At 37.3% G+C, this 15,480-nt stretch overlaps 2 protein-coding genes across 10 annotated transcripts in view; both read right to left on the bottom strand.

The window, feature by feature from the left end:
• Positions 1–15,352, bottom strand: part of WDPCP (WD repeat containing planar cell polarity effector) — a 418,665-nt gene extending 403,313 nt beyond the window's left edge. For all 9 annotated transcript variants that reach the window (XR_009506547.1, XM_059943231.1, XM_059943237.1 and 6 more), the window contains exon 1: positions 14,829–15,352. The gene's annotated coding sequence lies outside the window, so the exon portion shown is untranslated. The remainder of the gene's footprint in view (positions 1–14,828) is intronic.
• Positions 11,531–11,970, bottom strand: LOC132376860 (U6 snRNA-associated Sm-like protein LSm6). The gene has a single exon (XM_059942761.1). It carries the CDS (start codon positions 11,921–11,923, stop codon positions 11,681–11,683), a length of 243 nt encoding a protein of 80 aa, XP_059798744.1. The 5' UTR covers positions 11,924–11,970; the 3' UTR covers positions 11,531–11,680.
• Positions 15,353–15,480: the final 128 nt, after the last annotated feature.

Below are 15,480 nucleotides of genomic sequence, written 5' to 3'. Positions count from 1 at the left end.
CAAGCCCCCCATCTGGCTAAAGTGACTTCCCAAAGATTTAATGGGGCAGCACCCTTTTTCACCCCTCTTCATTTTTTCCTGTTTCCTCTTTTGGGAGCCAGACATTAAAGACTAGGACATTCACAAACTGCTGATATACAAGAAAAATTAGAAAGTGACCACACATGCCAAGAGAAAGGCACAGAAAAGATCTGAACAGACATTAAGTTTATACCTCAGTCTGATCTTCAGCACAGACAGCCTACAATAATCAAAATACAAAAACTACACAGCAAAAAATAGCAAATCCTGCGGAATGCAGACAATCTGATTTCCAGAGTTACCACATTATTAGATTCAAACGTCCAGTGTTCAACGAAAAGTCACAAGGCATACAAAGAAAGAGGAAAGTATGGGCCATTCAAAGCAAAAAAAGATAAATCAAGAGAAACCATCCCTGAAAGATGTAATGGTAGATATACTAGACGACTTTAAAACAACTGTCTTAAACATGTTTAAAGAACAAAAGAAAAATGTAGACAAAGACAAGAAAACAATGTGTGAACAAAATGGAAATATCAATAAAGAGACAGACACCTAAAATAAACCAAAAAGAAGTTATGATGCTGAAAAGTACAATAACAGCAAGGAAAAATTCACTAGGTGGATTCAAAGGCAGACCTGAGCAGGCAGGCAGAAGAAGTTCTAGCCAGAGCAATTAGGTATGAAAAAGAAATAAAAGGCATCCAAATTGGAAAGGAAGAAATAAGATGATCTGTTTGCAAATATGATCTTATATGGAGAAAACCCTAAAGACTCCACAAAAGAAAACCGTCAGAACTAATAAATGAATTCAGCAAAGTAGCAGGATACGAAGTCAACAGACAAAAATTAGTTGCATTTGTATACATCAAAATTGAAGAATCTGAAAAGGAAATTACAAAATCAATTCCATTTACAATAGCATCAAAAAGAATAAAATACTTAGGAATTAACCAAGAAAGTGAAAGACATGTTCAATGAAAAAACAATGCTGAAAGAAATGAAAGAAGACAGATAAATGGAAACACATCTCATGGTCATGGATTGGAAGATTTAATATAGTTAAAATGTCAATACTACCCAAAGCAGTCTACAGATTCAACACAATCCCTATCAAAATCCCAACAACATATATTGCAGAAATAGAAAAACTCATCTTACAATTTAAATGGAGGGACTTCCTGGTGGTGCAATGGTTAAAAATCCTTCTGCCAGTGCAGGGGACATGGGTTTGATCCCTGGTCGGGGAAGATCCCACATGCCACTGAGCAATTAAGCACAGGCGCCACAACTACTGAGCCTGCGCTCTAGAGCCCATGCTCCGCAACAAGAGAAGCTACCGCAATGAGAAGCCCGCGCACCACAACAAAGAGTAGTCCCCGCTCGTCACAACTAGAGAAAGCCCGTGCACAGCAATGAAGACCCAACGCAGCCAATAAATGGATAGATAAATAAATAAAATTAATTTAAAAATAATAAAATAAAAAGTTTGAAAAAAATTTAAATGGAATCTCTAGGGACCCCAAATAGCCAAAATAATTGAAAAAACAAAAACAAAACTGGAGGGCTCACAGTTCTTAATATCAAAACTTATTACAAAAGTAGAGTAATTCAAACAGTGCAGTACTAGCATAAAGACAGCTAAATAGACCAATGGAATAGAACAGAAATCTCAGAAATAAACCCTCACATGTATGGTCAAATTTTTGACAAGTGTGCCAAGACCATTCAGTGGGAAAAAGGACAGTCTTTTCAACAAGTGGTGCTGGGAAAACATGATATCCACATGCAGAAGAATGAAATTGGACCCTTACATAAAACCATATATAAAAACTCCAAATGGATCAAGGACCTAAATCTAAGACCCAAAACAATAAAACTCTTAGAAAAAACGTAGGACAAAAGCTTCACGACACTGGATTTGGCAATGATTTCTTGGATATGACACCAATGGCACAGGTAACAAAAGAAAAAATAGACAAATTGAACTTCATGAAATTTTAAAATCTTGTGCATCAAAGGACGCTATCCTTAGTAAAACAATGCATTACTTAAAAAGTCATGCACTAATACAAGATCCACTCAATGTGCAGGATAGGCCTACGGATTTTAATGTAACAGAATAGGAAATATTCAATGATATTGTTTCAGGTTACATTTTGCAAATAACCTTTGAGAAACTACCACTAGTGTAGCTTTGATTTAGTATCAAAAATTAATATTATCTGAAACACAATTCTCTGAAACAGTTATTTAAAATACTACTCCTTAAAAAAACAAAAAAGCTCACTATCCAGAGATCCACTGAGTAAAAAGGCAACTCACACCATTGGAGAAAATATTCTCAAATCATATATCCAGTAAGGGATTAAGATACAGAATATATAGAGAACTTCTAGAACTCAACATCAAAAAACCAAACCACTGGATTCAAAAATGGGCAAAGGACTTTAGTAGACATTTCTCTAAAGAAGAGATATATGTGGCCAATAAGCACATGAAAAGATGTTCAAATCACTAATCATTCAGGAAATGCTAATCAAAACTACAAGGAGATACCACTCCATACCCATTAGAATGGCTACTACAAAATAAATAAATAATAACAGAAAATAACAAGTGTTGGCAAGGATATTGAAAAATCGGAAACATGTGCTATGTTGGTGGGAATGTAAAAATGGTGCAGCTGCTAACGGAAAGCAATATGGCAGTTCCTCAAAAAATTAAAAATAGAGTTACCATATGATCCAGGAACTCCACTTCTGGGTATATACCTAAAAGAATTGAAAGCTGGGTCTCAAAGGGATATTTGTACACCCGTGTTCATAGCAGCATTATTTGCAATAGCTGAAACAGGGAAGTAACCCAAGTGTCCATATACTGATGAATGGATAAGCAAAATGCGGCATATGGCATATACATACAATGCAATATTATTCTGCCTTAAAAAAGTTACTTCTGCAATACGTTACAACATGGTTGAAACTTGAGGACATTATGCTGAATGAAATAAACCAGTCTCAAAAAGACAAATACTGTATGATTCCACTTACATGAGGTTATTTAGAGTAGTCAAAATCATAAAGACAGAAATTGTAATGGTGGTTGCCAGGGACTGGGGGGAAGGGAGAATGTTGAGTTATTTAATAGGTATAGAGTTTCAGTTTTACAAGATGAAAATTGTTATGGGGATGATGGTGATGACTGCACAACAATATGACGATATTTAATACCACTGAACTGTGCACTTAAAAATGGTTAAGATAGTAAATTTTATGTTATGTGTACCTTACCACAGTAAAAAAAAAAAAAAAAATATTTGTAATAATTTGTTCTCTGACTTATTTCATGTCTTAACCTCGCATCTTAAATGATGCTGTTTTTAATCACACTATTATCTAACATGCTGTTTATTAATTACATGGATGCTATGTAAAGCACATATTTCTAAATGAGCAGATACCTAAACCAACAGTAAGGGCACATCAGATTACTCTCCAAATATTACTTTGCTAGTTTCAATGAAAGGGAATCAGATTACAAAACTGTTACATAAAAAAGCCTTAAAGCTTAATTGTATTTCATTAAAGAAAACATCAAAATGAATGATTTTTAACTAGATGCATACCAATTTTATATACGTTATAGATAAAATTAACAGGAGGTTAAATAATTTCATACTGTAAAAGTATAAAATCTTGTAAGCTCCAAAACACCAGCAGTGTAAAGAGCCAACATTCAATTTTAGGAATTTGAAACTGAACGCTCCTTTAATAGCTCTGTCGGAAGTTGTTAGAATGGTATTTCAAGTATTTTCTGTAATTTGAATTAAACATTACCTTAAAAATGCTGAGCTGGGGAAAAAATGTTAAGAACATCTCCAAATCTAGCTTAACAGTTCAGTGCTCTATTGTTTGTTGACTTAACAAAATGAATGTTTACAGCGAATTCAGAAACCACCTGGAGATTCAAACTGACAATGAAATTGCAATGACAAATCGTGCCACTAGACATTAGTTATTACCAGAGATGCTTCTCCAAGGCAGAGAAGACAGACAACCTTATTATTAGTATAACTGGAACCGTGCTGATACTCCCACCTGACCAAAAATCCTCTCTTCCAACGTATTATATTACCTGTGAAATGTAGCTTATAAACTAATCAGTACCGATGCATTCCTTCATCTGATTAACAAGGGGAATTCACTCTAAGGAGAACAAGGCCCGTGAACTACCAAACAGGCAGCTTTGATTGTGCGCATCTGGGAGTGGGGACGGAGGCATATGTTTGTAGCCTTCCTGGAGTATGGGAATGTCCTATCCTGCTATAAGACTGCAGTGAGAATTCTGGTTTTGAAACCTCTTCCTTCTAAAATTCTCTGTAAATCAAGGACAGAATTCATTTAGTAGAATCATAGAAATTTTAAATAAGTCTTCAAGGTGAAAGATAAGACTCCGAGAAATCAGATTTTGGGAAAAATGCACACCTACTCTATATGAGAAAAGGAGATGTTGTTTTGCTCCTCAGAAAGAGAGGGGGGAAATGGGGAGAGCCAGAGGGAGCATGCTGTGTGCTATCCCACTAGATCTATCCAGGCACTCTATGCCCAATGTTTAGTAAGGAATTTAATGCAAGCCACATTTTTTTCCCCAGCAAATTGCATAATGAAATCATTTATTCCAATTATGGTCAAGCTTGATCTCAGAAAACGTTATTTTCTACTTTCTATTAACAAATGTAAAATTATCTGCTATTTACCAGACCAACTCACTTTTTTTTTGAATTTTATTTTTTTATACAGCAGGTTATTAGTTATCAATTTTATACATATTGATGTATATATGTCAATCCCAATCTCCCAATTCATCCCACCACCACCACCACCCATCCCCCCCCACACACTTTCCCCCCTTGGTGTCCATACGTTTGTTCTCTACATCTGTGCCAACTCACCTTTAGCAAATCACTTTCTTCCTTCATTAAATACATAGGAAAAGTTTGTGAATTGTAAGAAGTTTACTGAAGGAATACCATTCCTTTTATCATACTCCTTACTTCATAAATCACTTATCGTTTTAAGCCCACTTTATATCACTTTATTATAAATGAAGCAATGAGAAACAGCATTATGATTTTCATGATATTTTAAACATTTATATTTTATTATCACTGCATCATTTTAATCTTGACTTTGTTTTAGTAACCTCTCTTTCAAATGCATTCCATAATTTATTTCTAAGTTTTTTAATAATATTCCTCAAAATCGAATGTTACTGCATTAATTTAATTTAAAAATGAAGTCATACTTTTTCTGAAAACTAAGTCAACCTTATTTGACTGACTGGTTTCACAATTAGATTATATGGCAGTATTTTATCCAAAACTGAAAATTCAATCAGCAAATAAGCCATCTCAAGATGCTGACAAAAACATATTTAAAGCAGGTGAAAAGATAAAAGCATATGATTTAAAATATTGTTTTAGGAAGGGGATACTGAAATAATATCTCAATTTTTCCTAACACTTTCAGAACATATTGAATTAATTAAGGTAACTCTAAATGAGAGAGGCAAAATCTTAATAAAGCTCTGAAAGACTAACAGGTAGTAAATCCTTTTGCAAGTCAGGTGGTTTTCAATTGTTTGCTTTCAGCCAAACTGAATAACAGCCTGAATGAGTTAACCGGTTAACACATCATTGAAAACCAGTTCTGATATAGGCTACCATGTGATGTTGTTTTGCAAATGACATGGAAGGAGTCCAAAGAACTCCCACCTTCTTATTTATGTGAATATGGTTTCTAAGCACATACATCTATAACTCTGGAAAATACAAATAAATTTGAAACTCAATCCAGTCTCATTCTAACTAATACTCATCCACATATATATAAACTAATCAGAGCAGAAAAAGTCCCATCCATTAACAGATACATTTCCATTAAAATTTTACTTTTAATATTTAATAATTATCTAAAATTTATAACATTTGTTTTGATAAACTGTATGCTACTAAGAATTGTAATGATAAAGTTTATTACACTTAAAGCCATAAGTGGTAGATTGAAAAAAACAAAAAATTAGTTTCAATTTATATTTATATTTTTGATCAAGAAGTATGATGACACTGGGATCATGAAAAGACATTTTAGCATTAAAATATAATAAAGTAAGATAAAATTATGTCAGGAGAGTGTGATGGAAGTTTGACATTAAGGATGTACAGAAAACTCAACTTTTGACTGTCAAAGAGAGAGCTACCTATTTTTTAAATAGATGATGACAGATGAATATTTAGATTACTCTGTATATCTTTTAAGAATGATATAACAGTTCTGGTTAAAAATTCAACATTTATAATACATTGGAAATTACAACCTTTACAACTGTGTAAACATGATATATTTTAGATGTTAATTTTTAAATAGGTGATGGAATATGTAGGGTTTTGCGTTTTTTTTAATATTAGTAAGATCTTAGTTTTCTAAACATGGTAAGAAGACCTCAGACAAATCACAACCTTTGAAACTGAGTTTCCTAAACTGTAAAATGAGGATAATATCTACTCATTCTACCTCAGGATTAAATTATGTATGTAATATTATAAATGTTCACTACATATATGTATATGCATACATATATATGCTTTCAGTTAAATGTAAAACAATATGATTAAATTTATGAGGGCCTAGAAAAATAACACCTCCCTTAATTTTGAGTCCTTCTTATATGAACTAGACAGACCAAGGAAGACATCACATGACAAATCCCAGCTGTAAGTCATGAAAACTTGATTCATTTCCAGGGGCTATATATTAAATTGAACATATAAGTAAATTCCTTATGTGCCACAATTCTTTCAAATTAAACTTGATCAAATATGGGTGGGTATTACAAAACTAGACTTAGGAACTAAGGCACTGAAATGTTCAACTAAAAAGGAGCAATGGCCTTAGATTTAGAAGCAATGCTGTAGAGGGCCATCCTTACCCAGTCAATCCCAACTTTTGGGGACCGTCTGCAACTTCCTATCTTTACAATGAACACTTTGCAACATAAATTCTAAGGCCTGCAGAAAGGTTATGAAACCAGTAAGAGTAATATATGCCCATTCTCTGGGCCTCCATCTACAGTTCTCATTTGTTCCATTTAGATGGAGCCAACCATATTCCCCAGGCAAACCAAGCATACTAGACTATAAATATATCATATTGGAACAAAAGATAATTTTAAATATACATTTTATAATCTAAACTGTTCTTAATTCTATATATAGCGTAAGCCTGATAATTTTGCTAAATGATTTGGTAAACAAGTTAATAATAAGCTATTTACCAAAAAATTGATAATATATAAATTTTTATTAAAGTGTCAAATTACATCTGGGAAATTTCTGATATGTTCAGTATTTCACAACTTCTTCCAATCATTTTCCAATATAATTTGCATTTACAAAATTTCTGTTTAGCTAGAAAAGTTTGAAACTGCTTAGGTTCATTAAGCCAAGATTAGTCTTCCAACTCCACAATGGCAATTTTAAAGGCATTCTGCTCATTGCCATTGTGACGAAAATATGTTGTGTTCCATGAGGCATTTACAGATGTGTAAAACACAGTCTCTGAACTCAAGGAAATTTCAGTCTAATAACTGATACAGAAAAGTTGAAAGCAATGTACAGTGAACACCACAAAAATTCTACAATTAACATTTTACTATATGGTATTTTCTCACATTACTATATTTGCTTTATCTATATTTTGATTTTTTATGGACTAACCATCCTTCTATACATCATTAATCCATCTTATATTTTTAATGCATTTCAAAGAAAGTTGCAGGCATAAGTATGTTTCACCCCTAAACACTATCATTAATTACAGCTTAATAATTTTTAGAGATGTTTTTAGAAAAAATTCACAAATATGAAATGCATAAATCTTATATCATTTGCAGATTTTTACAAAAGTTTATACCTCTGTAATGCAAACTCCTATCAAGATATACACCATGACTGTCAGCCAAAAAGTTCTTTCATGCTCATTCCCAGTCAATCCCCACCCCAACTCCCACCTCTGGAGCACGGGTGCCCAACCCCCGGGGCCGAGGACGGGTACTGGCCTGTTAGGAACTGGGCCACACAGCAGGAGGTGAGCGGCAGGCGAGCAAGCGAAGCTTCATCTGCCTCTCCCCATCACTCGCATTACCGCGTGAACCATACTATGCCCACCCCCGTCCGTGGAAAAACTGTCTTCCACGAAACCGGTCCCTGGTGCCAAAAAGATTGGGGACCGCTGCTCTAGAAGGAACCACTGTTAGTGATTTTTTTTTTTTTCCCCACCACAGATTAGTTTTGTGGGTAATTTTTAAATTCAAAATTTAAAACAAAGAGCAGGGAATTCCCTGGTGGCGCAGTGGTTAAGAATCCGCCTGCCAATGCAGGGGACACGGGTTTGAGCCCTGGTCCAGGAAGATCCCACATGCCGCGGAGCAACTAAGTCCGTGCGCCATAACTACTGAGCCTGCGCTCTAGAGCCCGTGAGCCACAACTACTGAGCCTGCGTGCCTAGAGCCCATGCTCTGCAACAAAGAGAAGCCATCGTAATGAGAAGCCCACGAACCGCAACGAAGAGTAGCCCCGGCTCACTGCAACTAGAGAAAGCCCGCGCACAGCAACGAAGACCCAACGCAGCCATAAATAAATAAATGTAACAATTTTTTAAAAATCCATCTTTAAAAAAAAACAAAAACAAAGAGCGATCAGGCTGAAGAATCAAAAAAGAATTCATGTGGATCGACAGGTGTGCAGATACACGATAAAGTAAATAAAGCAAAATGCTTAACAATTATAGAAATTAGGCGCTAAGTACTATATAGGTGTGCCAGTTATCAATTTACTATCTCTCAGCATTAAATCTACCTTTCTTTGCCCTGCTTTATGACCATGGAACTAGACCCTCTAAACACTTCGCCTTCGCCAGCTTTAGAGAGGGCCCTATCAGGTCACTACAGCAGCAGAGAAACACCTCCCTTCTGGATTCCAGTTCTCTATTATTATTATTAATTAGTGTGAAGCCCCAAGAGCACTGATGAGGAGACAGGTGCAGCTGTGGCCTCAGGCCCTGTGGCCATGGTAGGTATGCCCTTTTTGAAGAGGCCTGCATCCGAGCTTTGGGAAGAAGGGCCCTCTCCCAGTCTTTCTTCCTCATCCTAGTATCAATAGTAGGTGCTGCTCTTTCACAACTGCTACTTCTGGGACCCTTAGACGCAGAGCTCTTTTACCTCTTCTAACAGTTAACCATCCCGCCTTGTTCTAGTTAACAATTCATCATATTAAATGTTCAAATAACCTGTATAGTTGTCTCTCCTGACTGAACTCAGATTACTCTCAAGGATATTCACTGTACAGATTTTCTGTATGTTTGACCATGCTGGGGGAGGGAGGAAACAGGGAGATATATTTTAAAAGATTGCCAAAATGTTAACAATTGTTGAAGTTGGATGATGGACTGAGAAAATTATACTGTCTCTTCATTTTGTTTATGTTTGTAATTTTTTGTAATAGTTTTTAAAAGTGGAGGGCGGGGAAGAAAGGCTTCATATAGGCCAAAGCATTTGGAGAGGGCCTGGTGGAAAGGATTTTAATAGGCATAAATGGAGGCTGAGATTCCAGGTGAGAAAAAGCACACAGTGAAAATGGCAGAATACTGAAGGAAATATTTGAGCAATAGCAAGTAAGCTGGCTAAAGTAAAGGTGTATAATGCAAATGAACGTTTGCTGAGATTTTTTTTTCCTCCCCTTTAACCTTCATTTCAAGGTGTTAGTTCTTCATACTCAATTGCTTTTTTTCCCCCTACTCTCCTGTCCCTGCCCCATACTTCTACTTACTATCCGAAGTCTAGCTGTTACCCATTCTTCCCCACCTCTTAGTAATCATAAATTGATCCATTTCAGAGTCTTTTCATATATCTTAATTTTTTTAAACAGTGGGCATAATTATATCTGTCTTGGGACATTTAGGAGAAAATATAGGTATGTCTGTGCTTATACAGCAGTATTTTTTACATGTAAAGCCATTAGCAGTGACATGAGACAAGTTTTCATAATTTCTAGTTAGTAGGGGATAAGAGAAAACATTAATTGATTTATTATTAATAACTCGTGACTTTTTATAATCGCAAAATACACCTATACACACAAGAATGAGTGTGTGTGTGTGTCAACACATTATCTCCGGGAAGGGGCTGGTAATATTCTTTGTTAAGCTGAGTAGTGAATTGACCAAATAATAAAATTAATACCCATTATTTTCTCCACCCACCAATACATTTAAAGCACCCTTAGGCTATTCTCCAGTGACAACTCTCTCTCCTTCCTTAGGAATGACAAAAATCATAAAATTTGACTTACAAAAAGCATTTTCATTTAATCCAAACTGAAAATATTATAAAGTATAAAAGCAGCTAGACATTTAAGAACTCATAATAGAGATAACATCAGAGAGTGCACATATATCCAAATAAAACATATATTATGATGATTCATAAAAAGCACATACGAATATGGACCTGTTGCACACATTAAAATACACAGACACTCCAACTGAGCTCCTTTCTCTCCTAACCCCCATTATTGGTAGGGTCTGAACCTACCATTCTACTTCAAGCTTCAACAAGTGGCACATGCTCTTCCACCTATTTAGAATGTGGCGGGACATAGGTATTCCAGAACAGTAGAGAGCAGAAGACAAATGTTGTTCGGTGTCACTCAGGCGATGACTATGCTTTTCTATGCCCTCCTGAGGATGCGGGGCTGCAGATGCTAAGTTTCATTCAAGATCTAGGACAATGCACTGTTTGTAAACTTTGCACACCAAAACTGTTAATGTGAGTTCTTCCAGAATAAACCAGCGATGGTTAAGACAAGAATTGGGTTTCTTTCTTGCCTCGCACAGGACTCTTCCTGTGTAGTCAGTATCACAGACAGCGATGCACTCCATAGGGTACCCATGGGCAAAAGAAATGCCTCCACAAAGATATGCTGCAGCTGCTCCTGCTCTAGATGATTCAATGCACTCAATAAGGTACCCAGGGGCAAAAGAAATGCCTCCACAAAGATATGCTGCAGCTGCTCCTGCTCTAGATGACGTCTTGCTTCCATTAAGTTCTGGCAGCCATGCAACAGAACTTTCTGCGATAATGAAAATGTTTGCTATTCTATCACATGTGGCTATTGAGCACTTGAAATGTAGCCAGTGTGACTGAGAAACTGTATTTTTATTTTTTTTTTTTTTTAACCGTCTCTACAAATGTTTTAATTGTCCTCACGTCCATCATTCCAGTCAGTCCCACAAGCAAAGCAGGCAAATCAAATGGTGTTGTTTGAGACTTCAGTTACAAATCATGTAGGGAGAAAAAGATCTCTTTTTTGAAAATTCTTTTTGCTTTCTGCTCACTGACATAGAGGTAAAAGAAAATGACTGAAACTTAAATATGAAAGAACTCTTTACAATTAAATCCACAATTTTATACATTTATCTCACTCACATGTCAGTGAAAAATCACCAACTATGACAAAATAGGACAAATTATATGACAGAAGAACCAAAAAACTTAATAAAAAACATATCCAAGTGTGAAAAGTATGGTACTCTCGGTGTCTTCACATCCTCCTCTTCTGTGTACTTATGTACAACACATTGTTTCCTCGGATAAATGCATCCCCGTACTTATTCTTCAGCTGTCCATTTACATACTCCTCTGTCTGCTCCAAGGCTATATTCATATAGCCATCCAGGCAAGCCAGGACCCCTCGGTAATCCACTCCAGAATTTAATTTTACCACAACTGGTCGTCCAATGATTTGCTTCAGGAAGTCACTGGGTGTTTGCTTCCGCAGACTCATTTTAACAATCCTGATCAGAAATCTCGCGGCCGGAATCGGCACCCCGACTCTGTATTTTTAAATTAATTTTTATTGACATAGAGTTGACATATGTTAGTTTCAGGTATACTACAAAGTGATTTGATATTTGCATACATTATGAAGTGATCATCATGATGAGTCTAGTAACCATCTGTCTCCATACAAAGGTATTACAATATTATTGACCACATTCCTAATGCTGTATATTACATCCCCATGGCTTATTTATTATATAACTGTAGGTCTGTAAATCTTAATCCCCTACACCTATTTCATCCACTCCTCTATCCCTTCCCTTCTGGCACCACCTGTTTATTCTCTGTTATCTATAAGTCTGTTTCGTTTCATTTGTTTTACGTTTTTACATTCTATATATAATTGAGAGCATGTGGTATTTGTCTTTCTCTGACTTACTGCACTTAGCATAACACTCTCTAGATCTATCCATGTTGACAAAAATGGCAAGATTTCTTTTTTTTTATGTCTGAGTAATATTCATATACCACATCTTCCTTACCCATTAGTCTATCAGTGGATCTTTAGGTTGCTTTTATATCTTGGCTACTGTAAATAATGCTGCAATGAACATTGGAGGGCATATATCTTTTTGAATTGGTTTTTCTGTTTTCTTTGGGTAAATGCCCAGAAGTGAAATTGCTGGATCATATGGCAGTTCTATTTTTAATTTTTTAAAGAAACTCCATACTGTTTTCCATAGTGGCTGCACCAATTTACAATCTCACCAACAGTGCTTAGCAATATTTTTTGGTTAAGCCTCCTCATGCAAGGGAAACAAAAACAAACAAATGAGACTACATCAACTAAAAAGCTTTTGCACAGCAAAGGAAACCATCAACAACACAAAGGAAGCTTACTAAATGGGAGAAGATATTTGCAAACAATATATCCAATAAGGGGTTAATATCCAAAATATATAAAGAACTCATATAACTCAACATCAAAAAAACAAACCCAAACAACTCAATTACAAAATGGACAGAGGACCTGAATTGAAATTTTTCAAAAGAAGATGTACAGATGGCCAAAAGACACATGAAAAGATGCGCAATATCACTAATCATCAAGGAAATGCAAATCAAAACCACAAGGAGACACCACCTCACACCTGTACGAATGGCTGTTATCAAGAAGACAACAAATAACAAGTGTTGGTGAGGATACAGAGAAAAGGGAACCCTTGTGCACTAATTTTATTTAATTTTTTATTAATTTATATGTAATAGCCACATGACAATGCAATTCCAAAGCCTTAGTTTTAAAAAAATCAGGGACTTAACACATGTACGTTTGCAAATTGTTGAATGTCAACCCAAAACACTACCTGCAACACTGCAAAGTGGTTCTACCTCCTCCTACCCTAGCTGCCTGGCAGAAACATCCATTTGTCCTCATTCAGACAGCACCTCCTTTGTGAAACTGTGGCAGCCCAGAGTTACTAACTTGTTACCTAACTATTACTAACCAGGTCACACCATGTTGTCATTATGGGTTTACATATCTGTGTTCCCTGCTAAACTGGGGGCTCTAAAAAGGCAGCAGTTGTGTATTATTAATTTCTGAATCCCCAGAGCCTAGCAGAATGCCACATCCTAAAATCCTTGCTCTATGTCCTCCTGGCCAATTTATCACACCAGTCTTCATCTAACCAGTCCATACTCCTCACTACTCTACCATCTGAAATCTCATAATCCCAGCATCCATAATGAACATCTTAGAACTGGAGAAATTACAGGTCATATTATCTGTACCAACGGGTGTGGTGTTTTACTTCTACATACAATTGCTCAGTAGAAAACACTGTAAAATAGTGGAAACGATGCATATTAGAAACTCAAGTTTTCTAAAGAGAAATAACGAGAAAGTAGTTAGACACAGGAGTTTGGAATTCAGGACGAGACACAAATTTGGGAGTTTTTGACATAGAAGTGGCATTTTGAAACTATGCAACTCATGAATTAGATCACTAACGGATTAAGTGTAGACAGAAGAATACAGGCACACCAAGGTTAAGAGGTCAGAGGTGAAAAAGAACTTGCAAAGAACACTGAGAAGGGGCAACCAGTGACATACAGGAAAACCAGGAAATAAGCTGCGAGCCATTAAGCTATGATAAATGCTATTGACAGATCAAGTTGGAAAGTAAGGTTCTATTTCTTTCACACAATAGCAAACCCTCCAAAACTGAAGAGAAAAACTGAAAGATACCACTTGGCATTCAATTACCAGTGTAACCAGAAGTTACACCGATGTTTTCTAATATAGATATTTCTTTCATTTCATTACACATATGCTATTCATCACATCTTCCTCGTAACATCCACATGAAACAAGGTTTCAGAGAGCACAACAATTTTCCTGGGCAGCACTAATTTTAAACGAAAACCTCGTTAAGTTATTTTACCAGCTGAGACTGACTGAAATAACCAGTGTCTCCCATTCAGCTGCCACGCTTTCTTTAGAAATGCAGGTTTGGCATAATTTAAAGGTCAAGATGGTTTAAAGACCATCCAGTTTCCAAAAAAGAACGGACAAAAGTGTCAACATTCACGGAAGACTTAGAGAAAAAGTTAGACTGTGAACTCCAGGAAGGGAGGGGCTCATTTCCCACAAAGCAGGAGCTCAATATTTTTCACTTAACTTGAAAAAAGCTATATCTTACTGCGGGGAGGTGGCGCGAACTTCAGGGCACTACGCCCTCCAGAACACTGTTGCCCGAACACTATGCGCGCAGAGAGGGACCAGCGAGCTCGAGGGAATCCGCGCAGAAGATCAGCACCTGGGTCGATAAAGGCAACGCGGGACGCCGCACAACTGCACACCGGACCCTAAGGTTAAAAGACCCTAGCCTCTGGCGGGGACTCACCTGCCTCCGGAGTGGGGAAGATGTGCGGCCCCCGGCCGCCTCTGAGGGGGCGTCCCTGCAAACCCCTCACCGCGTCACTGGACACTACCGGGGCGGTGAAGACGGACCCGTGAGGACACGGCGCGTTCGCTCGGTCGCCTAGGTGTCGGAGCTGCAGCGTCACAGATCCCTCAGGTACTCCTCAGCGGCCCGTGCGTGCGCGCGCTCTCCCACCTCGTCGCTTAGCAACCTGCGAAGCCGTCCAGTCTTCTCGACACTTCAATTCCTCCCGCCCCCGCAGACTGTGAATAGTTTTTAAAAAGATTTTGTTTCCGGGTCGAACCGGCTTCACGCAGCGGAAGGTCTCTTTACCTCCCACGTTTACCCTTGAGGGGAGGATAAAGTCTTAGCAGCGCACGGGAGAGCGCTGGAGCTAAGGGCTCTGTCTCTCCACCCTCGAGTTACACGCGCCTCCCCTCTCGCCAATTGCTGGGCGCCATCCGGCAGCTCCTTTCCTCCTGAGCCCAAATTCTCCGCTCGTCGCCGTCCTCCAATCACAGCGGCCCGCCCTCGGGGACTACTTTGCAATCGGCGAAGAGCGCAAGGAGCAGGGCGTGAGAAGACCCTCTGACCTCGGGAAGTGTAGTTCAACACTCGAAGGAAATGCATTGGA

Source organism: Balaenoptera ricei, chromosome 13 (assembly GCF_028023285.1).
Source record: "Balaenoptera ricei isolate mBalRic1 chromosome 13, mBalRic1.hap2, whole genome shotgun sequence".
Classification (NCBI taxonomy): Eukaryota; Metazoa; Chordata; class Mammalia; order Artiodactyla; family Balaenopteridae; genus Balaenoptera; species Balaenoptera ricei.
This window is presented reverse-complemented; position numbering and strand designations above follow the sequence as displayed.

Coding starts and splice junctions, on each gene's coding strand:
- LOC132376860 (XM_059942761.1), bottom strand. CDS start 11,923: ATGAGTCTGCGGAAGCAAACACCCAGTGACTTCCTGAAGCAAATCATT.